Source organism: Macaca fascicularis, chromosome 10, assembly GCF_037993035.2.
Source record: "Macaca fascicularis isolate 582-1 chromosome 10, T2T-MFA8v1.1".
Taxonomy (NCBI): domain Eukaryota; kingdom Metazoa; phylum Chordata; class Mammalia; order Primates; family Cercopithecidae; genus Macaca; species Macaca fascicularis.
The window spans coordinates 6,405,631-6,431,552 of record NC_088384.1 but is presented as its reverse complement, the minus strand read 5'-3'; the positions used below and the strand labels follow the sequence as shown (position 1 = coordinate 6,431,552).

Genomic DNA, 25,922 nt, shown 5'->3' with positions numbered 1-25,922 from the left:
CCTTTTTTTCGAATTGGTTTTGGGGGTAGATTCGAGTTACAAAATGGCCGCCCGGAGCGTGTTCGGCGCGGTTACTACGGCGGTCTCGGGCTGAACCGGCTCTCTCGCCTCCCTGCCGAACACAGCGTGAGGAGCTCCCCCTCCCCGGGGACATGGTGTTTGAGTCTCTGGGCTTGCCGAGCACCAAGTCCTCTGAGGCCCTCAGGGCAGCACCGGAAGCGGCCGAGCGCGCTCAGCCAGACGACCACCAGTACGCTCCAGACCCCAGCGCCGCCGCGCCCCGGGTTTCGCCGCACCCAAGACCTAGCGAGTGCTGCGGCAGCGGCCGAGGAGGTGAGGGGCGGCGGCTGGCGCAGGAGGGGAAGGGGCTGAGGGCGGGAGCCTGGTGCTGAGAGCCCAGGGCCGGTAGGGCGGGAGCGGGCTCGGGCCTGGGAGGGGAGTGCTAGTGCAGGGCTGGGGACTGGACCCTGGGGAGAGGGGTGAGGGCTCAGGGCCGGGGGACGGGCCCCTGGGGAGGGGTGCGGGGCCGGGGGACGGGCCCCTGGGGAGGGGTGCGGGGCCGGGGGACCAGACCCTGGGGAGGGGCTGGAGGACGGGACACTGGGGAGTGGGGTACAGGGCTAGGGGCCGGGACCCTAGGGAGGGAGCCTGGGTCGGGCGCGCGTGCCGGGCGGGGCGCGCGGGTGGGCAGCGACGGGTGGAGGGTGGGGTGGGATGACAGCGGCGACGCAGCGTGGGCTGTTTGTGAAGCGGGTCCTGGGCCTCGCCAGGCTGCGGCGTCCGACTCGAGTGAGGCTCGCCCCTGCGGCCCCGGCGGAGGTAGGGGGCTGGCAGGGCTGTCCTGGCGTGGTGGTCTCCGTTTCCTTCCTAGCGATTCCTCTCGATTCTCCTCTCCCCCTGGCCACCCCTCGTCGCTTTTCTCCTGGGCCCATTACCTCTCTGGCCTAGCTTCACTTTCTTACTGCGTTCCCGGGTCATTGATCACCCATTTGCTCGGTTCCATTAAGAAACAGTTTGGAGATTCGGTATTTCTGTCTCCTTAGTTGGCCCGCTTGTTCTCTCCCTTCAACAAGGCACCTCACTATTAAGTATAACGAAATCCGTGTTTTCGTTTTAAGCTGATGTTGACAAGTTGAGCTCCAAGGGCAGAGCTACACCAGATGCCAGAGACCACATAACTATATCAGGCACAAATAATGTTTTTTCCAGTTTGCCTAGACTTTCAGTCTCCTACCACGTTGCTTCATACCTAGAAATCATGTCGAATTTGGTGGTTTTTTACCCACAAGCGCAGACGCTTTTTAAATTCCCTTTTATTGATTGTTTGGTTGAGACTGGGTCTTGCTTTGTCACCAGGCCGGAGTGTAGTAGTAGCTCACTGTAGCCTCAAGCTCCTGGGCTCAAGTGATTCTCCTGCCTCAGCCTTCCAGGTAGCTGGGACCACAGGTGTGCGCCACTACGCCCGGCTAATTTTTTATTTCTATTTATTCATCTAATCTATGTCCATCTTTATTTTTGTAGCGACCAAGTTGGTTTCCGTCTCCTGGCTTCAAGTGATTCTTCCGCCTCCCTTAAGTTCTTCATAATAGTAGCTAGACATAAGGCCAGGTGGCAGGCCTTGTTCAGAATATTTTACAGAGGGTTCCCCCCCGCCCCCCACTTGTAGCATAGAAGTAAAATGTATTGTCTGAAGTGTCATGCTTTGAAATAAAATAGGGATTAGGTAAAATGTTTTTAAAAGTCTGGTTTGTAATCCAAGTTATTCTTCCATGCTACAACTTTTACGTTTTGGAGGAAAAATGGTAGTTTATAGCCTTTGCTTCTAATAACACTTGTTTGTTTAATAATTTATTAAGCCCGTCCTCTGCTCCAGGCAGTGTTCTAAGCCAATCTTTGTTTATCTTAACTTTCTTAATACTTCCTGTTCCACAGATGAAGAAACTGAGGCACAAAAATTAAATATAACTTGCCCAAGTTCTCACAGCTAGAAAATGGCAAAACTGGGACGCCAGATCTTTCAGTATTTTTTGAAATACTTTATGCAATACCCCAGCTCATTGATCTAATGATAGACAGGACACCTGCTGTTTGAGCTGGGCGCTGTTGGGACATTTGGAGTATATCTGTAAACAAAACAAAGATCCCTGCCTTTTGGTTATATACTGATCTGATGAGTGTGTTAGAACGTGGAAGCCCCTACATTTATTTAGACTATTTTGCTGTGCCACCTGTCTCTTCATTGTGGGTATGAGTTAGAAGGTAAAATTTTACTGTTACAGTTTTTGTGCATTCAGCTCCATCCCTTTTTTCTCCACAGTTAATTTTCTTTTTTCTTTGTTTTGTTTTGTTTTGAGATGGAGTCTTGCTCTGTCACACAGGCTGGAGTGCATTGGTGCGATCTCAGCTCACTGCAACCTCTGCCTCCCGGGTTGAAGAGATTCTCCTGCATCAGCCTCCCGAGTAGCCGGGATTATAGGTGCCACCACCACATCCAGCTAATTTTTGTATTTTTAGTAGAGGTGGGGTTTCACCATGTTGGCCAGGCTGATCTCAAACTCCTGACCTCAAGTGATCTGTCCGCCTTGGCCTCTCAAAGTGCTGGGATTACAGGTGTGAGGCACTGCGCCGGCCCTACAGTTAATCTTAAATAGCATATGTGACCATTGGCAACTTCTTACTTCTCCGACCCTCTGGCGGAGATGTTAGTTAATGAGTAGAAAAATTGCTAAAAGAATCTGTATAGAGGGCCGGGCGCGGTGGCTCAAGCCTGTAATCCCAGCACTTTGGGAGGCCGAGACGGGCGGATCATGAGGTCAGGAGATCGAGACCATCCTGGCTAACACGGTGAAACCCTGTCTCTACTAAAAAAATACAAAAAACTAGCCGGGCGAGGTGGCCAGGTGGCGGGTGCCTGTAGTCCCAGCTACTCGGGAGGCTGATGCAGGAGAACAGTGTAAACCCGGGAGGCGGAGCTTGCAGTTACCTGAGATCCGGCCACTGCACTCCAGCCTGGGCGGCAGAGCGAGACTCCGTTTCAAAAAAAAAAAAAAAAGAATCCGTATAGAGACCTGGTTTCTGAACAGTAAAGAATTATGTGTATTCCTGTATTTGTTTTTGTTTGTATGACAAAGATTAATGACAAAACTTAACCAAGTATTTTTGGCCGGGCATTAAAAAGAGAGGGTTCCCAGCGAATGGAAAGTGTATTCTCATACTTTATGTTTTAGAATCTTGGACTTTAATATCATTTGTAATCAGAAAAATAGCACATACTTATAAAATGTAAAAATCACTAAAATGTATTACAAGCTGACAGCCCCTGTGTAATTACTCAACTGGCCATCAAATTGTAGAGGCCTTTGGAATGCCAGCATTTGCATTTTACTTTTAGATACTAAAGAGTGATGTATCACCTTATATCTCAGTGACTACAAAGTTCTGGGAAGCTTACTCTGGTGTGTTGTGGTGTTGAGGGCAAACAAGAGTGGGGAGAATATCAGGAAGGAGTTCAAGTAGGTTTAACAAGACCTGGCAGGTCCCCAAAACTAATCAGTAAGCTCCTGGGCGAGGTGGGTAGTAGAGGAAATGGAAAGGTTTGTTTGTCCAGCTGGAGAGTTAGTGAAGAAGCCAGCATAACACTCAGAGTGGAGCTCTGGATTGTGGACTTTTTTGTTTTGTTGTTGTTATGATATTAGGATCAGAAAACAAATTGCAAATTTTAAGGGATGGACAGGAGCACCCTTTTTGGATAGGCACCGGAATCCACTGCAGAGTTCATGCTGTTCCCCCAGTCCTGCCCCTTCCACTAATGCCATGGTATTCAAGAGTTAAGCCAATGATTTATTTTTGAAAGGTTATGAGTTCTCAGAATACTAACACATCCATGTTAATCATTTTGAACTTCTAATTGTCTTGGCAATATACAATTTGAGGCAACGAAATGTTCAGTCTTGGAACCATGTATCTCTGTCGGCTGTAGCCTAAAGAACAATATTCGTGTTGTGAAGGCATTTCCAACCCATTACTTGTATTCTCACTGAAAGATACACTTCTTTAATGCATCATCTTTAAGAGAATTTTAAATATTAAAATTGTTTTCCTTATGGCAAAACTTTAAGTATATGCATAGAATAAGTTAGTTAAGGACTTTTTGATCATATATACGTACTTCAGATTCCAGATTTTTAAAAATCAATTGATAATTCATTTTAATTTTTCCAAATGGAGTTGGTTTAGTGTTGTTCAGGAGTGCTGGTGTTCCCTAGGAATCTTCTTTTGCCTCCTGGAAAAAACCTTTATTGATTTGTAACACTGGGAGTCTAACAGCACCATTGTGAAGTTTTCATTAAAGCAGTTTCCAGTGGCATCAGAGATGTTTTTATCTCACTTCATGCTAGAGTGAATTTTTTAAATTCTTTGTAAGAATTTATTCTTTTAAAGAAATGAACTCCTTACTTCTGTTTTCTATAACAGGTTCGAAAACATGGCCAAAAGAAATGCTGAGAAGGAACTGACAGATAGGAATTGGGATCAAGAAGATGAAGCTGAAGAGGTAAAAAGTAGCTTCTCTAAGAATGATTTCCTGTTTCTTCTACCTTTTAAATTCATTTTGGGGTTCCTCATGAAGATTTGTGACAGAACTAAAAGACCTTTCTAAGAACATCATGAATGGCAGATGACAAATCACATGACCTGTACTTAGTGTAGCTATTAATTACATTTCTGTGACCTCTAGTTAGTGTAGAAATGTATTAATTTCATTTAGATGTGCTTTTCCACTAGTGCCCGCTCCTTAAATATTCTCCTTAGTAGAAGCAGTTTCCTCCTGAGTTTCGTATACTTGAAGCATTCTAAACCCATGGTTTGCAGTAAGCCATTTTAGTCATGATTGAAGGCTGAGGTAGGTTATCTAGTCATGAACTTAGCACACTGCTCAGATGTGAAAGTGGTATGCCATCACCATTCGGACTGTGGTACTCCCTTTCCCTAATGCTTCTTGGAGGCCTGCTTTATTTCCTCTTCTTAATGGTAGATCTGAGACCCCTAACAATTGCATTTATAGGAATAGAATTTAGATTGGCCTAGTTCCTTTTCCAGCAAAATAAAAATGGTCTCCCCTGAGGAAATCGGATCATTTTTCCCTCATAAACAATAGGACTGGGCAACATAGAGACCCCAGTCTCTATAAAAAAATTTTTTTTTCTTTTTTCTTTTCTTTTCTTTTTTTTTTTTTTTTTTTTGAGACAGTCTCACTTTGTCACCCAGACTGGAGCACGGTAGCATGACCTCGGCTCACTGCAATTTTTATCTCCCAGGTTCAAGTGATTCTCCTGCCTCAGCGTCCCAAGTAGCTGGGATTATGGATGTGCGCCCCCACACTCAGCTAATTTTTATATTTTTAGTAGAGACAAGGTTTCACCATGTTGGCCAGACTGGTCTCAAACTCCAGACCTCAAGTGATCCGCCTGCCTCGGCCTCCCAAAGTGCTGGGATGACAGGCGCAAGCCACCACGCCTGACCCAAAAAAAATTTTTTTAAATTAGCTGAACATGGTGGCCTGAGCGTACAGTCAGAGCAGTTTGGAAAGCTGAGGCGCGAGGGTTGCTTGAGCCCAGCAGTTGAAGGTTGCTGTGACCTGTGATTGCACCACTGCACTCCAGCCTGGGCAGCAGGGTGAGACTCTGTCTAAAAAAGAGTAAAACACAGCTGTACTTACAGGATGTGGGTGAAGGATTACCCAGGTGCAGAGGCAAGAGACCGAAGGCACAAACTGTTTCAGTGTAACAAAGAAAATAGTTAGAATAATTATAATACAAATGAGATATAGAGATGATCGTGGACATTATCAATCATTAGTATAAACATTACTAATCATTAGCTTTTAATACTACTCTTTGTTGTACTACTGATATGACCAAGCAATAACCGGCAGGTATAGGGTCAGGTGCTGAAGGGACGTGGTGAGAAATGACCTAGAAAGCAAGAGGTGAGCCCTCTGTCACGCCCACATAAGGACCGCTTGAGGGCTCCTTGGTCAGGTGGTAACGCCAGTGTCTGGGAAGGCACCCTTTACTTAGCAGACCGCGAAAGGGAGTCTCCTTTCCTTGGAGGAGTCAGGGAACGCTCTGCTCCACCAGCTTCTTGTGGGAGGCTGGATATTATCCAGGCCTGCCCGCAGTCATCCGGAGGCCTGTGGTGCTGTGCTTCAGTGGTCACGCTCCTTGTCCACTTTCATGTTTCTCCCATACTGGTTCCTCTTTGAAGTTCTTAGTAGATAGCAGTAGAAGAAATAGTGAAAGTCTTAAAGTCTTTGATCCTTCTTACAAGTGCATAGAAGAAAACGCTGATGTATGCTGCCTTCCCTCTCTGCTTCGGCCCCCTTTTACCTAAAAGGGAATGGCCCCCTGTCACATGATCACGTGACTTGCTTGACCTTATCAATCTGGACGACTCATCCTTGTTACGCTGCTCCCTTGTCTTGTATGCAGTAAATATCAGCACGTCCAGCCTTTCAGGGCTACTACCAGTCTAGTGTCTTGGTGGTAAGGGTCCTCCAGGCCCAGCTGTTTATCTCTTTGTTTTGTGTCTTTATTTCTTAAAATCTCTTTTTTCCCCCTTCAGGGAGAACACCCACAAAGCCTTGCAGGGCTGGACTCTACAATAATACCTTATCAGCAGTGTGTTACCCCCAGGCCAGATGACTAAGGAAATCTGTAACCAAGTTAGCCTTTCAGGTTAACAGCATAGTGCTAAGGAAAAAAAAGAAAAATTTAAAAACTTGCAAGTGTTTCCAGGCTTATTCTTTTTTTTTTTTTTTTTGAGACGGAGTCTGGCTCTGTTGCCCAGCCTGGAGTGCAGTGGCCGGATCTCAGCTCACTGCAAGCTCCGCCCCCCGGGTTTATGCCATTCTCCTGCCTCAGCCTCCCGACTAGCTGGGACTACAGGCGCCCGCCACCTCGCCCGGCTAGTTTTTTGTATTTTTTTAGTAGAGACGGGGTTTCACCATGTTAGCCAGGATGGTCTCGATCTCCTGACCTTGTGATCTGCCCGTCTCGGCCTCCCAAAGTGCTGGGATTACAGGCTTGAGCCACCGCGCCCGGCCTACCAGGCTTATTCTTAGATTGTCATCTTTCTTCTTTCGGAATCTTTCTGGTACTAGTACTTTTTTTCTCTGCAAGTGTATCGCGTCTCATATGTTTATGAATCACAAGGATGTGAATGTTTTGACAGGGTCAAAACTGACTTGGTGCTTTTTAACTAAAATCTTTGGTTATGGGGGTTTTTGGCTTTTTGTTGTTGGTTAAGATCTTAAGCAGTTACATTCTGGGCTATAGTAACATCTAGATTACCATGTAACAATTTGCTTAGACATTAAAATATTGAGGAATGAAAGAGCTCCCATTTGAACATATGCTAATGAAATGTATGGAAAGATTACATTTAGTTAAGTCCATTTAACTTGGGGCAAGTGCAGCCAGACGTCCCCTCTATGAGTGTAGGATCCCATTAAGTTTAATATGATCTGAAACAACTATAGGTGAGCATTTTTGCACAGGAAATATTTTATTCCGACCCTACAGAGTAAAAAAAAGGTTATAAACTAAAGCCGAAGATACTCAGCAGATTTCTGATGGACATCAGATGTGTGGACATGAGTGCACTTTGAGCACATCTGGAAGAGCAGTGGTTTTCCAGCGAGGTCCTAGGTGCCTCTGTGGCCTTTTGTACGTTGGGCAGGACTCATCTTAAAAATCGTGTGTATGTTATAAATAACAAAATTAATTTTTTTGAGACAGAGTCTTGCTCTGTTGCCCAGGCTGGAGTGCAGTGGTGCTCTCTCGGCTCACTGCAGCCTCTGCCTCCCAGGTTCAAGTGATTCTCCTGCCTCAGCCACCCGAGTGGCTAGGATTACAGGTGCCCGCCACCATGTCCAGCTAATTTTTCATTTTTAGTAGTGACAAAGTTTCGCCATGTTGACCAGACTGGTCTCAAACTCCTGACCTGTGGCCTCCCAAAGTGCTAGTATTACAGGCCCTAGCCACTGTGCCTGGCCAAAATTTATTTTTTGAGAGGCCAGGCGCAGTGGCTTAGTTCTAGCTTCTTGTTGTTGAGCATTTTGTCATCTTTTTGGCTTTATCTTACTGCTGCTGAATTTGTATTGTCTTGCAGGTGGGAACATTCTCCGTGGCCAGTGAGGAAGTCTTGAAGAATAGAGCCATAAAGAAAGCAAAGCGCAGAAATGTTGGATTCGAAGTGAGTGCCTCCTTATAGCTCTTGCTATTAAATACTCATTTGATTTCTGAGTTGTACAGCATTCCCTCTGCTGGGAGCAATGATATCAACAAATCCTTTCTTAAAATGCTTATTCTTTAATGTAGATCAGAGGAGATAGAAAAAAATAAGAAACGTAAGGTCTGGACCTTAAAGAGAGCTTATCCAGTGGAGAAAATAAGATAAATACAGACAAATTCAAGTTGAGTGACAATATGGATAAAAAATGGAGAGGAGAAGAAAAACTAGCAAAGCAGTACAGAGGTGGGTGAAGTGGCATCAGATTGGAGGAAGAAAGGAAAATGCAAGGATCTTCTGAGAGTCTTGTCTGCTCCCTGGGATCGAGGCCTGGGTAGGAGGAGCCCTTTCACTATACTAGAAGCATTTTAGGTGTGGACTTTCTTTCTAGTATAGTATATTAACATGATTCATTCCTGTGCCAAGAAAGATGAAAGATGAGTTGTAACTCTTAAATTGAAATAATGTGGTGATTATTAAGCAATCACTGCATCTAAGAACTCTGCCTGAGTACATCCTCTCCCTTCAGATACATTCTAGACGCAAGAGTGTGTGGTCTTGGTGGCCTGGACATCTGGTGTTAGGCAGGAGAAGCCACTTTGAACATCCTGGGTGGCAGCTTTGAAATAAACCTACCCTACCCCACATTTTGTGATGTTTAAAACATCAAGAATAGACTATATTCTTGGGTATCTCTAATCTGAATATCCAAAGTGCTCCAATATCTGAAGCTTTTTGAGCACCAACGTGATGCTCCAAGGAGACCGTCATTGGAGGATCTCAGAGGGTCAGGTTAGAGGTGCCACACCAGTGAGCATAACGCAGACATCCCGGGAGCAGAAATCTTTCCATTTCTAAGCATTCTCCTTAAGGGACATGAAGCTTATTTCCCTTTTATTTCCAAATAAAAAGGATAGGAAAGGTATATCACTCACACTTTGAGAAGCAATGAAATTAAATTATTACAAAAATATTCATTACATTGCCAAAGTTTTGATTATAAAATTTATTAAGTTTGAAAACATGTGAGGAAGGGAGCCAGGTAGGTGGCAGTGGTGGGGAGACAGTCAGAGGTTTACAACAGCCAGTCACGCAGAGTGTCTCATAAATGATGGTACGTGTTAATGGGAAAACAATTCATATTACAAAGATCAAGTATTCACAATTTTCCTAAAATATATTACTATATATACTAATATAGTGTGATTCGAGGCAGAGATACGTAACCATACATCAAATTGATTCTCAGGTGGTTCTGGGTAGTCTTGAACTTTAGAATGCCATGGCTAATGTCATAAGTGTGTGCTCTTTCTCTGCTCCATTGCATGCTTCAGATGCATGAGAGGAGCTTCATTTCCTGACGTTGTAAAAGCTCTTTCATGTAGAATTCAGGTTAACAGGGGTTGCACTGCCAAGAAAGGAAGTAGGTACAGAGGAAGCATATCTCAGATCCAAGCTAGAGATTAGGTCTTCTGTTTTGTAATTAATTACTTATATTTTGCTTAAAAATTGTATTTCTGATTTGACAAAAATTACGTGCTTATGATGTGTACAACATGGTGTTGTTTGCAAGTGTACGATACATTTCTCCCTGCCTATTGTACAGTAAACCTCTTGAACTTCAGGTGTTTTTATTTGTTTGTTTTTTCTGGTCTGATTTTATGAATTGCCTTGACTGGTGACTAGGTGGTAGATGTAGGTGTTGAGCTGAGTGATGTTTGATGGCTCTTTCACTGAGAAGATACATGAGGGAAGGGACAGTTTAATTAAGGAGGAAATGGTTCGTCTTGGAAATGTTGTATTTGAAAGGCCTTGGGACACTCAAGTGGAGCGCCCTAGAAGACCACTAGGTAGAGAACAGGAATTAGGGCAAGGATCACAGCTCCGGGAGCTTTCGTCATGTGGGGATTGAAGCCATGGGAGTAGGCGAGAAGAGGCATGCAGGTGGAGGCCCCTACGAGGAAGGAGGAACAACAGCTCACTGCAGAAGCCGAGGGAAGCCATTCTGAAGGAGGGGCAGTCCCCCTGTGGAACCGAAGGAAGGTCAAGAGATAGAAACAGTACAGACCATAATCTACAATTAAGCTGAAGGGACGAGGCAGGGAGAGGGCAGGAGCCCTTGGGCCACTAAGGGAAATTCAATGTAGGTGGATAATAGAAATCCACAGATAATTTTAGCTGTAACTCTTAGCCTGAAGTTTTCATCAGAACTTGTATATTAGGACAATTAAATGTCATGTCACCCACCAGAACGCTGAAATGTGGCTTTTCCTAAATAGTGGATTCAATAGATCTGCTAAGCACTGGAGATATATTGGTGAGTAAAAAAGACCAAAATCTCCTTGCCCTATGGAAGAGAAACAAATAAATGCACAGCATTAATTTTTCTTCTGTAAGTGCCATGGGGAAAAATAAAACCAATGAGGGAAATTGAGGGATGTGGGGCTGTGTCAGTACCCATGCAGCCCACATGGGTATTCCCCCCCTACTTTTTTTTTTTTGAGACAGGGTCTTTGTCGCCCAGACTGGAGTACAGTGGCACAATCTTGACTCTGCAACCGCTGCCTCCTGAGCTGAAGCAATTCTCCTGCCTCAGCCTCCTAAGTAGCTGGGACTACAGGCACACGCCACCACCCCCAGCTAATTTTTGCATTTTTGTAGAGATGGGGTCTCACTCTGTTGCCCAGGGTGGTCTTGAACTCCTGGGCTCAAGTAACCTGACTGCCTCAGCCTCCGAGAGTGCTGGGATTTTATAAGTGTGAGCCACACGCCGGCCCCTTGGTGAATATCGTAATCAACTTTTACTCTCATTTTTCTGAATATCTTTTTTTTGTTTAACTTGTGGTTCTTGAATTTTTGTTATGATTCTAGAGCCAGTTTACTATCAGCAATTTCTAAAATCCCTAGAAAAACCAAGTGACTGTTAAGTTTGTGCAAAATTGAAGGCTCTGAGTTTGTCCATGAATCATTGTTTTAAAATGACAGCTATCAGTTTGGTGTATTTGGAATTTTAAATGACGAAAAATCAAATTTAGAGCAACAGAATCTAAGCTGTATTTGATATGTGCATTAAAACTCATACAAGTTAGAATTTTACATTCTTTGCCTAATTTTATTGCCATAAATATATCAGTGGTCAGTAAACATCTGAAATTCTGTAGATGAGATCGACACTTTGGTTTTGGAAAAACATGCAATAAAGTTTAGGCTAACTGGCCCATTTAGTAAATGAAGGGGTTCCAGTTTAATTTCTTTTTTTGGTGAAATCATGATTATAATTCACTCGTGGAAACTTAAGATTGGTGAACTTTCTTAGGTGTTTGGTCTGAGAAGCAGATCACTTCCTATAATGTAATCACTTCTTTGAACAACAACAAAAAAGGGCTTCTAAAAATTGTGGTGAGTTTATTTAGCAAAACACTATAAACTGAGGAACCTTTGTCCAAAAGTTCCAGGGGCAGAGAGGAGCTTTAGAATTCATAAGGAATGCCAAACATTTCCAGAGCATTTTAGATTAGAGATGTGAGCAGGCTAGCACAAAGGGAAAAGGCCTACTAGAAAAACCTTGTTAAAACAATCGAGTTTAAGGAAGCAGTGAGGAAAAGGAGAGTAAGAAGTTGTCCCGGGCTGCTCAACTAACAGGAACATGTAGATTTGAGACTTGATCATCTAAGTTTTTGTAGGCTGAAAGCAGATTGCAAGCTACCGATGTTCTTAAGAAATTAGGCAAATGGATATTCTTAGTTAACCTAACTTGATGTTTTTATAATTTCTTTAGGCAGTAAATGGTCTTTGGCTGAGTAGTACATGAAGTATCTTTCACTGGGATTTAGTTTTATTGAGACACTTCAGTAATTCTGAGGCTGGGCAGTGGGTACACAGGTTTATTGCATTAGTCTTTCTTACCTTTTATGTCCTAAAAATACACATATATTTTTTAAATGTCCTTCCTGCCTGTTTCAGGAAGGCAGCTGTGGGTTGCAAAGCCATTCTTCTGAATAGAATCCTCCCATCTCATTTCTTATTTCTGCTTGTGCCAGCAGTTTGCTTTATAATGCTGACTGCATATGGAGTCTAGGTGCTATTTAGCCAAGATGCTATAGTCACTCACTTGCTTATTTGGTAATAGAAAGTATGCTTACCTAATGTGTGCTCCTCCTTCATATTTCAGTCTGACAGTGGAGGAGCCTTTAAAGGTTTTAAAGGTTTGGTTGTACCTTCTGGAGGAGGACGGTTTCCTGGATTTGGTAGTGGCGCTGGAGGGAAGCCTTTGGAAGGACTGTCAAATGGAAACAACATAGCCAGTGCCCCTCCCTTCACCAGTGCGAAGGCAGTGGCAGAGCCCAAGGTAGCCTTTGGTAAGTAGGCTCCCATCCCCCAGCCACCTGTGTAAGTATAATCTATGGAAAATAGCTTTGCAAAGATGTTTTTCTTATACCTACCCTGTGTCTTGGAACTGTGTGAGCAAAACTAGGGTAATAATGAAAGAGATGAGACTTAGGGAGGTGTTGGTTATTTACAGAGTAAGTGGGCAGAGCACAGGCTTTTGATCCAAAACATCTCGATTTTGTTCTCAGCTCTGCCAGTTACCAGTTGTGTGACCCTGGCCTCTAAGCCTCAGAATGTTCAATTTTGAAAGGAGAATGACCCTCAGAATTGACGTAAAGTCAAGAGAGAAAAGAAAATGCTATGTAGACCCTTTGTGTGCAAGGGCTTTCTGTGTGCCTCACACCAAAGCAGCTACTGGGAACTCAGATGAGGTTCTCCGTGACCAGGGTCCCTCCCACGCTAGACTGGTTTGGGTATGGGATGTGTTGATTGCCTGATCCTGTTTTGAGGGAATTAGTCAAAAACTCTTGGAATTAGCAACATGGGTTAAAAGCTTGGAAATGATCCTGACTAGTTGGTTGTAGTTAGCTGATGATTCTGAAAGTGTGTACTGTTTGATTTTAATTTGGCAGAATGTGTAGTGTGATTTAAAATAAGCGTACTCTGTTAAGATTTTTTTTTTTTTTTTCCTGAGTTAGAGTCTTGCTCTGTCACCAGGCTGGAGTACAGTGGCATGACCTCTGCTCACTGCAGCCTCTGCCTCTGGGTTTAAGCGATTCTCCTGCCTTGGCCTCCCGAGTTGCCGGGACTATAGGCGCACGCCACCACGCCTAGCTAATTTTTGTAATTTTAGTAGAGACGGGGTTTCACCATGTTGGCCAGGATGGTCTCGATCTCTTGACCTCGTGATCCACCTGCCTCGGCCTCCTAAAGTGCTGGGATTACAGCTGTGAGCCGCTGCGCCCAGCCTCTGTAAAGATTTCTAACTACGGCCATCCCCTAGTATCCTGGGGACTGGTTTCAGCACCCCCTCGGATGTTCAAGTCCCATAGTCAGACTAACATAACTCTTAGATAGGAAACGTGAGTGTTTGTATCCACTAGTCCTCATCCCCAGAGTACTGCATTGAGACAGGGTCTCGCTGTGTCACCCAGGCTGGAGTGTATTGGTGTGATCTTGGCTCACTGCAGCCACAACCTCCGGAGCTCAAGTGATCCTCCCCCATCAGCCTCCCCAGTAGCTGGGACTATAAGTGCACACCACCACACCCAGCTAATTTTTGCATTTTTTGTAGAGATGGGGTTTTGCCATGTTGCCCAGGCTGGTCTCAAACTCCTGAGCTCAAGCGATTTGCCCGCCTCAGCCTCCCAAAGTGTTGGGATTATATGCATGAGCCACCGCACCTGGCTGAGGACTGCATTTCACACGTGTGGAACCTGCAGGTACAGAGGGGCGACTATAATACTATTCATTCCAAGAACCTTGGGTATTAAGTGTTAATGCTGACCTACTATTCTGACAGTGCTGTTTGAAATAGGCATCCTTTTGTCTACAGCCATACCACCCTGGACATGCCTGATCTCATCTCAAATAGGTGTCCTTTTGAAGGAAAAGATTATTTTTAAAATACGTAGAACAAGCATATGGTGGTTAGTGTTCTTATATAAACTTTGACTTGATCTTTATTCATCGGTTTTACTGATAACCAGTTACTAAATACTACTCCTTGAACACATACTTCTTGAGCTGTCACAAAAATAGGATACAGTAGGCCAGGCACAGTGGCTCACGCCTATAATCCCAGCACTTTGGGAGGCCAAGGCAGGCGGATCTCAAGGTCGGGAGTTCAAGACCAGCCTGGCCAACATGGTGAAACCCCGTCTCTACTAAAATACAAAAATTAGCCAGATGTGGTGGTGGGCACCTGTAATCCCAGCTACTCAGGAGGTTGTGGCAGGAGAATCGCTTGAACCCGGGAGGCGGAGGTTGCAGTGAGCCAAGATCATGCCACGGCACTCCAGCCTGGGCGACAGAACAAGACTGTCTCGGTGGAGGGGGAGATACAGTCAAAGCAGGAAGTGTAAAGGCAGAGTGGCATAAAAATTTAGATGACTTAATCAAATTAGTCTGAATAAATGGTTTAATTATTAACTTTCTATAGGTTCTCTTGCTGCAAATGGCCCTACCGCCTTGGTTGATAAAAAAGTTTCAAATCCCAAAACTAACGGGGACAGTCAGCAGCCCTCCTCCTCTGGCCTTGCTTCCAGTAAAGCTTGTGTCGGAAATGCCTATCACAAGCAGTTGGCCGCCTTGAACTGCTCCGTGCGGGATTGGATAGTGAAGCACGTGAATACAAACCCCCTCTGTGATCTGACACCTATCTTTAAAGACTACGAGAAATATTTAGCAAACATTGAACAGCAACACGGGAATGGTGGCAGGAATTCTGAAAGTGAATCTAACAAAACGGCGGCTGAAACACAGTCTCCTTCCCTTTTCGGCTCAACAAAGTTACAGCAAGAGTCAACGTTTTTGTTTCACGGCAACAAAACTGAAGATACACCTGACAAGAAGGTGGAGGTTGCATCTGAAAAGAAAACGGACCCGTCACTAGGAGCGACAAGTGCCTCGTTTAATTTCGGCAAGAAAGTTGATAGCTCTGTTTTGGGCTCATTGAGCTCTGTCCCCCTGACTGGATTTTCATTTTCCCCTGGAACCTCCAGTTTATTTGGCAAAGATACCACCCAGAGTAAACCAGTCTCTTCACCATTTCCCACTAAACCATTGGAGGGCCAAGTGGAAGGTGACAGTGGTGAATGCAAAGGTAAGTACCAGCTTTGGCATTGGGTTGAGGTTTGCATAAGATTTGTGTCTTGGGAAACACAGAGACTTTGATTCCGAATGGATCTGGATCCACATTGAGACACTGTTGTCCTCTCCATGTGTGATTCTGGGCAGAGCTAATCGGCTTCTCTGAGTTTCCAATTCCTTCTTTTTAAAAGAGTAAGACCTATTTTGTAGGGTTGTTTATAAGGATTAAAAATAAAATGAATTTGGAAACACCTGACTTTGAAACGTCTCAAACACACGTGGCTTAGCATGTAAAAAAGAAGTGAATTAAAGACGTTTTTTGAGAATTGTGTTTTGGAAAAAGTTGATCAAGTTCATCATGAATGTCCCCTGAATTGATTTGTACTTAGGAGATTTGACTGTAAATAAAGTCATGTGGCAAAACAGTACTTGACTATACATTAAAAATGTAGACTTTTCATAGCCATAGAGAACAAATCAACAGTGTTTTCCTCTTGTGGGTTTGGAGGCACCTCCTTTCCAGAGGACAGCAGTGGTGTCTAAGTGATGTCTCCTGTATGTAGCATCAGTACCCTGGACCAGGCAGAAGGTCTGGGCCTTAGTCTGGGCCCTCCACTCCCTCTGTTGTTAGCTTAAAAAGTGGGGTGATGTCATAATGCTGCTTCCTCACATGGTGATTGTGAACAAATGATGTCTGTGAAGATGCCTACTTGTAAGCAGTTAAAAATGAGGCCAGGTGAGGTGGCCCACGCCTATAATCCCAGGACTTTGGGAGGCCGAAGTGGAATGCTCAGCTGAGGCCAGGAGTTTGAGACCAACCTGGGCAACATAGCAAGACCCCATCTCTACAAAAATTTTAAAAAATTAGCCAGGCCAGGTGGTGGGTGCCTGTAGTCACAGCTGCTCAAGAGGCTGAGGGGAGTATTTCGAGCTCAGAAGTTCATGGTTGCAGTGAACCATGGATGCATCACTGCACTCCAACCTGGGCAACACAGACCTTGCCTCAACAAAAGAAAAAGTGTACTTTTCAGACATATGAACATACTGATCCCTGGAATTACGGTTTTCTAGCAGGAGGCTAGACTTCCATTGCTGTTTTGCCTTGCCCTACTTTCAAGTCTATCCTCAGGCATGGGCCCTTTGGACACAGGGTGAAATAAAGGTCTCCCCTTTTTATTTCTTCTCTGCTTCCCATAACTACAACAAATGGGGAGTCTTTCCTGAGGCAGGCACTGGGACACAGTGACGCTGGATTTGAATCGAGTCCCAGTGGATGCAGGATGCCCCTCAGTGAGCGCCTGTTCCTTGCTCTTGGTTATCAGTGTACACATCAGGAGACCGGGGAGATTGGAGTGATGCGATGGATGGTCATGTGACCGGGGAGACTGGAGTGATGAGATGGCTAGTCACGTGACTGGGGAGATTGGAGTGATGAGATGGCTAGTCGCGTGACTGGGAGATTGGAGTGATGAGATGGATGGTCATGTGACCGGGGAGATTGGAGTGGTGAGATGGGTAGTTGTGTGACTGGGGAGATTGGAGTGATGAGATGGATAGTCATGTGACCGGGGAGATTGGAGTGGTGAGATGGGTAGTTGTGTGACTGGGGAGATTGGAGTGATGAGATGGATAGTCATGTGACCGGGGAGATTGGAGTGGTGAGATGGGTAGTTGTGTGACTGGGGAGATTGGAGTGATGAGATGGATAGTCATGTGACCGGGGAGATTGGAGTGGTGAGATGGGTAGTCACGTGGCCGGGGAGATTGGAGTGCTGAGATGGATAGTCATGTGACCGGGGAGATTGGAGTGGTGAGATGGGTAGTCACGTGGCCGGGGAGATTGGAGTGCTGAGATGGGTAGTCATGTGACCGGGGAGATTGGAGTGGTGAGATGGCTAGTCACGTGACTGGGGAGATTGGAGTGATGAGATGGCTAGTCATGTGACTGGGGAGATTGGAGTGATGCGATGACTAGTCACATGACCGGGGAGATTGGCGTGATGAGATGGCTAGTCATGTGACTGGGGAGATTGGTGTGATGACTAGTCACATGACCAGGGAGATTGGAGTGATGAGATGGCTAGTCGCGTGACTGGGAGATTGGAGTGATGAGATGGATGGTCATGTGACCGGGGAGACTGGAGTGATGAGATGGCTAGTCACGTGACTGGGGAGATTGGAGTGATGAGATGGCTAGTCGCGTGACTGGGGAGATTGGAGTGATGAGATGGATAGTCATGTGACCGGGGAGATTGGAGTGGTGAGATGGGTAGTTGTGTGACTGGGGAGATTGGAGTGATGAGATGGATAGTCATGTGACCGGGGAGATTGGAGTGGTGAGATGGGTAGTTGTGTGACTGGGGAGATTGGAGTGATGAGATGGATAGTCATGTGACCGGGGAGATTGGAGTGCTGAGATGGGTAGTCATGTGACCGGGGAGATTGGAGTGGTGAGATGGCTAGTCACGTGACTGGGGAGATTGGAGTGGTGAGATGGGTAGTTAGTGTGACCGGGGAGATTGGAGTGGTGAGATGGGTAGTTGTGTGACTGGGGAGATTGGAGTGATGAGATGGATAGTCATGTGACCAGGGAGATTGGAGTGGTGAGATGGGTCGTCGTGTGACCCATCATCTGAGCACCAGAGTTGTTTTTCTTAGAATTGCTTTTTAGTGAGTTTTTATGCAACTGCCATTCTCTTTAAGAGGATCCTTTTATATATGTGGGGTTTTTTTATTTTTTTGAGACAAGGTCTTGCTCTGTCACCCAGGCTAGAGTGCAGTGACGCAGTCACAGCTCACTGCAGTCTCTACCTCCTGGACTCAAGCAATCCTCCCACTTCAGTCTGCCATGTAGCTGGGTCCACAGGCATGCACTGCCACACCTGGTTAACTTTATTTCTTGTAGAGATTGGGGGAGGTCTCACCATGTTGACCGGGCTGGTCTCGAACTCCTGGGCTCAAGTGATCTTCCTGCTTTGGCCCTGCAGTGTGCTAGGATTACAGGCGTGAGCCACTGTACCCGGCCTAATACATGTGTTTAAATAGTGTCTTGTTTAAATAATGGCCTAGGTCTCCCATGTTTGGGAGACCCCATTAGTGGGGATACCTTTGATACCAGAGCAGTGACCCATGTGGCAATTCAGACAAAGCTTAAATTACTTACACTGGGGTTTTGGAATGATTTCTCCGACAACTTGCCCCCTTGTAAAAAAAAAATATATGTATTTTTCTATCTTTGGCCATTACTGATACTTGTTGTGGATATGGTCACAGGAATATTCAGGGGTGAAGGTGTTAAAAACTCATCTGAGATGTAATTTTCCAGTGGGTAATTTGAATATAGAGTGATGATTATTTTTCTGTCATAAGCATGGAGATTTTTCCATTCTAAGGTTTTCTATATATTGGAAGTTATTTAGAATTAAGAGGTATGTTCCCATTAGAAAGGATTCTTGTTTTTCACAAAATAGTTAAAATCCAGCAGGCACTCCCTTCTGGCATCCCCCTGCGTTATGTCTCTCAGTTTACATGGAGTGCTCAGATGGATGTTTAGGGTGTTACATAACAAAACTCTCACTTTTTTAAACTCTGGATTGGAATCTTACTGAATTATTGTCTTTTTTATAAAAGGTGGAGATGAAGAAGAGAATGATGAGCCACCCAAAGTAGTAGTTACCGAAGTAAAAGAAGATGATGCTTTTTACTCCAAAAAGTAAGACTCACCAGAGCCTGCGGGTGCATGTGTTTTAGAGACATGGTAGCATGCTTCAGACCGGAGAATGTCCTTACGGACTTGACTGAGGGTCAAGTTTTCCCTGCTCTCAAGTGGAACAGGAAAGAATTCTTGGCCAGTTTATTTTAAAAACCAGTTCTAGGAATGTCCTGGTGGGCAGGTCTCACTCTTTTCTGTCACTTTAGCTCTTTTAAAGTGCTTTAGAGACAGGCTCTTCTATGATCTTCCCAATCCCATCCCGTCCCATTCCCTCTTCTCTCCCTGTGTCTTTCTCCCTCCCCTTCCTCCTCCCCCAACAAAGAAATCGCGGAGTCAGTCACTGATTTCAGGTTTGGCTTCACTTACTTTACCCTGGAAGTATCTCTGATCCCTTCCAGGAGATTTGGTTGGCCTTTCTGGATTTTCTCATAGTCAAAAAGTTATGCACAGTAACCGTCCCTTCCTGTTTAGGACCTATAAAAATTTTCATCTTCCTTTCAATTAAATGAGATTAGTTTTTACAAAGATATTTGCTGAAAAAACACTTGTGCCATTTCAGAAACTTTCAAGATGTGTTTTTGTAATGCAGAAGTTTCAGAATAATGAGCGAGCAGCTCTCCATGTAACAGGTCACCACATCCTGGGGATTCCCAGGTGTTTCAAGAACTTGTAAAAGAGGCCAGCAGTTTCTTCTGTGTGTGTTTTAAATTTCACTACTCACATGACATAAAGGAGTGACCCAACTTTAAGATTTTTAATTAGAATCAAATGAGGCCAGGCATGGTGGCTCATACCTGTAATCCCAGCACTTTGGGAGGCTGAGACGGGCAGATCACCTGAGGTCAGGCGTTCCAGACCAACCTGGCCAACATGGTGAAACCCCGTCTCTACTAAAGGTATGAAAATTAGCCGGATGTGATGGCACACGCCTATAATCCCAGGTGTTTGGGAGGCTGAGGCACGAGAATTGCTTGAACCCTGAGAAACAGAGGTTGCAGTGAGCCAAGATCATGCCACTGCACTCCAGCCTGGACCACAGAGTAAGACTCTGTCTCTAAATAAATATATAAATGAGCCATGGTTTTGTATTATTAATAACCTCAGGAGATGTATAGCATAGGAGGCTGGGAAGATATTTGATTACTTTGTTATTAGTTAGACCCTACCCAAGCATGTTTTCCAAATTTATTTAAAAATGTTGGGCAAAAACTGAAGGAGCCTTGAGGAGAATTTTTGAAATAAGAAATAGGCCAAAAAAAAGGGAGAGGTGGGTGAGATGCAGGACAGAGTCTGTCCTTTATTTGCCGCTGTCTGTAGAGGACCAGATCAGCTCTCTTGAGCTCAGGGCCAAAGGAGCAGAATAGGGAGGGAGGGGTGTTGAGCCCTGATTTTGACTGACTTGAGAACACAGTTTCATAAAGTGTTATAAAGTTTCATGGGGCCCATTGTTTAATTTGAAAAAATGGGGAGGGGGTTTTAAAATCTCTAAGCAGATTTTCTTATTCTGGTTTTTGCTCAGGCTCCTTTTGGATCGTTTAAAGATTTGTCCTGAAACTTCCTGTACTCTCATTTAATACAGATTTTCCACCCAAGTGTGAAGAGTGCTTGTTAGAAAACTGTGACTTGATTCGTCTCTGAATGCTTGATGGCACCTATTTTTCTTCTCCATAGGTGTAAACTATTTTACAAGAAAGACAATGAGTTTAAAGAGAAAGGCATAGGTACTCTGCATTTAAAACCTACTGCGAATCAGAAGACACAGCTTTTGGTGCGGGCAGACACCAATTTAGGTGGGTACCTTTTTTTCACTTGGCGCAAAATCATCATCATCACATAATATATAAAAGCCTTTGCCCTGCTGATTCAAGGTTATTAGTACGTTTTTAAACAGAGCGCATTCAGGCCAAATTCATCCTGTATTTACTTATTTCTAGTTTTGAGTCCCAGGATAATAGTGTGTAAGGAAACATAGATGTGTTAGAAACTGTAAACAAAATGGTTTTTCATTTTACTTTGTGTTAGAAATGTGACTAAGAAGCTAGAGATTAGACCGTTTAATAAACACCCAAAGGAAATTAACCTTTTAAAGGAATCCTTTTTATATAGCAAGTAATCACTAACTGATCGCTGTCCACCCTCAGTTTACCCTGAAAAGAGTCCACTGCAAGGAGCCTAGCACCCGGAGGAGGAGGAAGATGGGCAGGCTGCGGTGGAGTGGGCAGTAGTGGTAGAGAACAGGGGGCTGTGTTGCAGAAAGAAACTCCAGGGAGGCGTTTTTCTTTCCCGTAGGCTTGACTAGTAATAACATTACGGTCGTGTCACTCTTGCCCAGGGAGCTGTGCCGGCCTCTGTGACAGAGGTGTCCTTTGGTCATGTGGTGCAGTGAAGATTCTGTTGTGCCACTGTGTTCTTCCTTCAGTGCAAAAACGGACAGTTGAGAGGGCTGATGGTTCTGAGCCAGGCTGTTGGCTCAGTGAGAAACGCTGTGTGGTTGCGGAGACCCGGGCTGGAGCGAGGGCCGAAGGCCACTCCTCACAGTGAGGGCAAGTCCTCCCCGAGGCCTCCCAGTTCTCAGGGAACCAGTCCTGATTTTGAGCCATTCCTGTTGGCTCCCCATGTTAGATCCATTAAGTATAAGTTATTTCAGTGTTTAATGTTTAGCATGTTACAGACTCGTTTGGTAGAGCTGTAGCTTCTATAATTTTGATGGGTTTGGTTTTGTTTGAATGCAGGCAACATATTGCTGAATGTTCTGATTCCGCCCAATATGCCATGTACGCGAACAGGGAAAAATAACGTTCTTATCGTCTGTGTTCCAAATCCACCAATCGACGAGAAGAATGCCACCATGCCAGTCACCATGCTGATTCGGGTAAAAACCAGCGAGGATGCAGATGAGTTGCACAAAATTTTACTGGAGAAAAAGGATGCCTGAACGTGCGAAGTCGGCTGCGGAATTATTGCCAAGTTGCTGCTTCTCCCACCGCCCCTTAGTCAGTTTTCTTCTCTTCTTTGACATTCTAAGAACTTATAGATAACTTAAAACTTTTGTGAGGAAGATTAATGTGGCCAATAAAACCTTTAAATGTTGTGTCAGGAAACCGCACTCTCCCTTAAGAACTGCCTAAAGTCTAAAATACATTCGAATGCAATTTTTGGAAGATTTTTTAATGTTCGTTTGTTTATTAAACTAACCCTAAGTGATTTCTTCAAGGACTGTAATCAGGGTATCGATTCGCTTTCCCAAAGGCTCTTCCAACTCGTGGGTTTTGGGGTCCACCGCCACCACCAGAGAGGCTTTTGAACAGGTGCCTGGCTACGTTCAGAAGAAAGCTGGCTTGTGTGCTTCTCTCCGGTGGGCTCAGCCGACGTGTGAGACTCATTCTGTTACCAAATGAACTGGGCTGCCACGCTGTGACAGGTGTTTGTCCTCTGCTTTATTTTTATTTTGAAGCTAAAATGTGAGTACTAAGTGTTCACCTCATACGAATCATTGGCCTGTAACCCTGTGGGCTGCTTCACGAGAATTCAGGACCTGCATTTTCATTTTAAAAGGAAATGAACAGCTTGTGAAGGATTTTTTTGGCTTTGTAGTTTCTATTCATGAGGTAGTGTTAACTTCTTTATCCCCCTAAAGACAAAATTAAGATAACGGGGGATTGCCAGGAATGGGTTTAAAAGCACAAGTTTGGTAGCTTATCATCTATACCATGGACAGTGAACCCTTTTACGAAATGAAAGTCAAACGAGACCATCCTAGAAAAAGAAGATGCTCATAGGCATTTGTACCATAATCAACCCCACGCATAATGAAAACTATGACCAAGTGACGTGCCTGGGAGCTTTGACACATGAGCCATTTGAATTCACTAGGAAACATGTAATAAGGTAATGGAAGAGAAAATCGTGTGTAAATTTTGCCTTTAACTTTAGACAGCAGTATATTATACATTTGATATCTGAAATACCTTTACTTTTTTAAGAATAAGATTCCATATGTCTGTCTGGAAGGGAGCCATGGTTATGCTCACGAATATCGACGTCACTTCTCCAGAGTTGTCAGGTAACTAACACGAGCATTCTTTGAAGACTCTGGGCACAGGAATGAGATGCAGAATTGAATGTTTAAATTTCCACTTTGATTCCTCATGAATCGTTTGAGACTAGTGCCAGCTGATCTTGTGTACAGGCTTAGGGTCGGTGCCGTAAGGGCTCACGTGTGTGTGTTCTGATCTTCGGTGCTTTGCGCATTCGCATGTAGAAGAGAGTAGTCAGAATAATTGTGGATGGCACAAGTGGCTTTTTTAAAACTACAATCTTTAAGTGTAAAGTTTGGGGCCGGGAGCAATTTCATGATCAAATATTATGAACTCCTAGGTACCTGAGGTGTGATTGGGTCAACGCTGTCACGAGGTTCCTGAGGTGTGACTGGGCCAGCGCTGTCATGAGGTTCTTGCTCTACTTTTAGTGTTCTGATTCCACCGGGAGACTCTGGCCTAGTGTGTGGCCTTGCATGAATCCGTGCAGAGAGGTGTGCTTGTACTGTTACAGGGTGCTGTCAGACATAGCTATAATAGGCACCTAGGAAGTGGCCATTATTTTTACATTGACTTTTTAGAATTGAGAATGCATGTGAGTTTTTGTTGCCGATGATTTCTAGTAAGCAAGTGGTTGATGCTGTTAATACCGGCCCTGCCCGATTGACATTAGGTTTATTCAACTTTTAAAAAGATGAAGAACTAAGGGGAACAAATTTAAGTTTGTTGCAACTTAGCCACATGTGCTTCCCTGGTACCAGCTGGAATCAAGCTCGCAGGCATCTTTCGGACACTTAAGTGTATATGACACAGTACTTTGTTAGCGTCTGCGCGTGTATGGAAAGTCTACAAAAAATGGCATGAAAAGATCATGATTGGATTATCTTTTAAACCTGCCCCTTCTGTAAAAAATAGTTTATATATTTTTAAATTAGTGGGTATGTGTGGCTTTCTTTTTTCCTAACATTCCCAGCAAATTTTTGCTGCTAAGACTATCACTGTTAAAGTGAAAATTACAGGGAAAATGTGACACGTCTACCATAAAACTTAGAATGGGGGATTTTCTTAAAATCACTCTTGTATGCTTTAGGAACTGGTTGGTCTCCACTTTGATTATTGGTGTAAAGAGCCCGAGTATATGTGGATTTGACTGTGAAATGTAACTCCTTGTCTTTTATTTGGGGCACGGGGCCCCCGGAGGGCTTACCTGTTTTCCCCACTATGTTAACAGGTAATTCTGATTTATGCGTTTAGTTTGACTTATTTTTAACAAAATATTAGCAATTATGCTTTAAAATGTTTAATGTGGACTGAAATTTTCGTCTTTTGAGAATCTATGAAGTGTATCATATACGTGGCCTAAAGCAAGGTGTGTATTTTGTTATTCTAAAATTGTTTTGCATCTTGGCAAATACTAAGTATCCCAGTGGCCTTTTTTTTTAAAACCTGTGTATCCATCTCATCCTTTTGCGCATTCCTAGTAAGCAAAAAATTTGTTATGCCATCTTCATTATTCGAATTACAGACTTAAAATATGTCCAATTTTTAAAGAAGTTTAGATTATGTTTTCCATGGAAGGACAAGTCTGACTGTTCATGGACTGATTTTCTTTAAGAGGATTATTATATTTTACAATTTCAATTCTAGATTACAATTTTGTATATGCTGCATGCCAAAAAAAAAAGGAGAGAGAAAACTACCTTTTCTGGTGTAGAGGGGAAGAAAAACTAATATTCTCCCTTACTAGTAGAGTTCAAAAGAAGTTTTCACTGAGAGCCTTTTCAGTAAAAGTTAAACAAGTTTGTTTTTTGAGCATTTGTCAGTTATTCTGTTTCAGAAGAGTCCAAATTCAAGCACGATGTATTTTGAAGGCTTTGCAAACTCCTAAACCCCTGATGAGTCCTCTCATTCTGGAAGTGGGAATTTGAGTAGATACTGGTTTGTCCCGTAGTATGGTAGATGATGGGGAGGTCTTTTCCAATCAGGCATTCGGAACACAGGCCAGTATGTTCTCAGCCAGTAACAATCATCCTGAGGACGAAGGACTCTCCGTTTGATGCAGACACAATTGTAATGGAGATGTAAACTTCTTAGCAATCAGATGGATACATTGTTTGCTTTTTACTTTAAATAGGAAATTGTTTTCTAAAACTAAAATACTTGAATTGTCAGACAATATAATCTCAGCTTGTTAGTTTTGAATGCTCCCATCGAAGAAGTGTAACAATCCATGAAATGTGAATAAATGAAAAGTAAACAAAATCCCAGTGTATGGCAGTCTTATGTTCCTCTGTGATGCACTTGGCATTAATACAAGTCAGACCTGAGGAAAAGAATCACGCAGAAGCTGCAACCAGAAAGTTCTTGAACAACAGGAGGGTCGGCTTGGAGGTGAGTGAGAGACCAATTTATTATCAGACTCCTGGCTGGGGGTTGAGACTACTTTTAAACCATTCAGACCAAGGGTTCCTGTTGGATTAAAATCTTAACAGATTGGAATGGGAACAATTGATCCCTAATGGGCTAGTGTGCAAAGCATTGGCTAGCTGCTTTATACCTTGGTTAGTCCTCAGAGCAAACCTTTGAGACATATTTTTAACCTTTCCTACGTTACTCAGCATTTATTTGGTTTATAAGGGGTATTTTCTGGTTTAAAAAAATAGTACTGCAAAGACTGGTTATTCATCAAAGTATTTTCCTGAACTGTTAACATCTAATAGAAACTAAATGACACTAAGAGAATG

At 43.9% G+C, this 25,922-nt stretch overlaps 1 protein-coding gene across 1 annotated transcript; it reads left to right on the top strand.

Moving 5' to 3' along the window:
• The first annotated feature begins 17 nt into the window (after positions 1 to 17).
• On the top strand, positions 18 to 25,440 carry NUP50 (nucleoporin 50). The gene is made up of 8 exons (XM_015456944.4): positions 18 to 333; positions 4,474 to 4,552; positions 8,170 to 8,253; positions 12,461 to 12,647; positions 14,780 to 15,442; positions 19,060 to 19,141; positions 20,813 to 20,931; positions 21,874 to 25,440. The coding sequence occupies exons 2-8, from the start codon at positions 4,484 to 4,486 to the stop codon at positions 22,074 to 22,076; spliced, it is 1,407 nt and encodes a 468-aa protein (XP_015312430.1). The 5' UTR covers positions 18 to 333; positions 4,474 to 4,483; the 3' UTR covers positions 22,077 to 25,440.
• The last annotated feature ends 482 nt before the right edge of the window (positions 25,441 to 25,922 follow it).

Bases quoted from the DNA above. Each gene is read 5' to 3' on its own strand.
- NUP50 (XM_015456944.4), top strand. From the start codon at position 4,484: ATGGCCAAAAGAAATGCTGAGAAGGAACTGACAGATAGGAATTGGGAT. The intron at 15,443-19,059 runs GTAAGTACCAGC...TTTTTATAAAAG, and splicing joins TGACAGTGGTGAATGCAAAG to GTGGAGATGAAGAAGAGAAT. The intron at 19,142-20,812 runs GTAAGACTCACC...TCTTCTCCATAG, and splicing joins GATGCTTTTTACTCCAAAAA to GTGTAAACTATTTTACAAGA.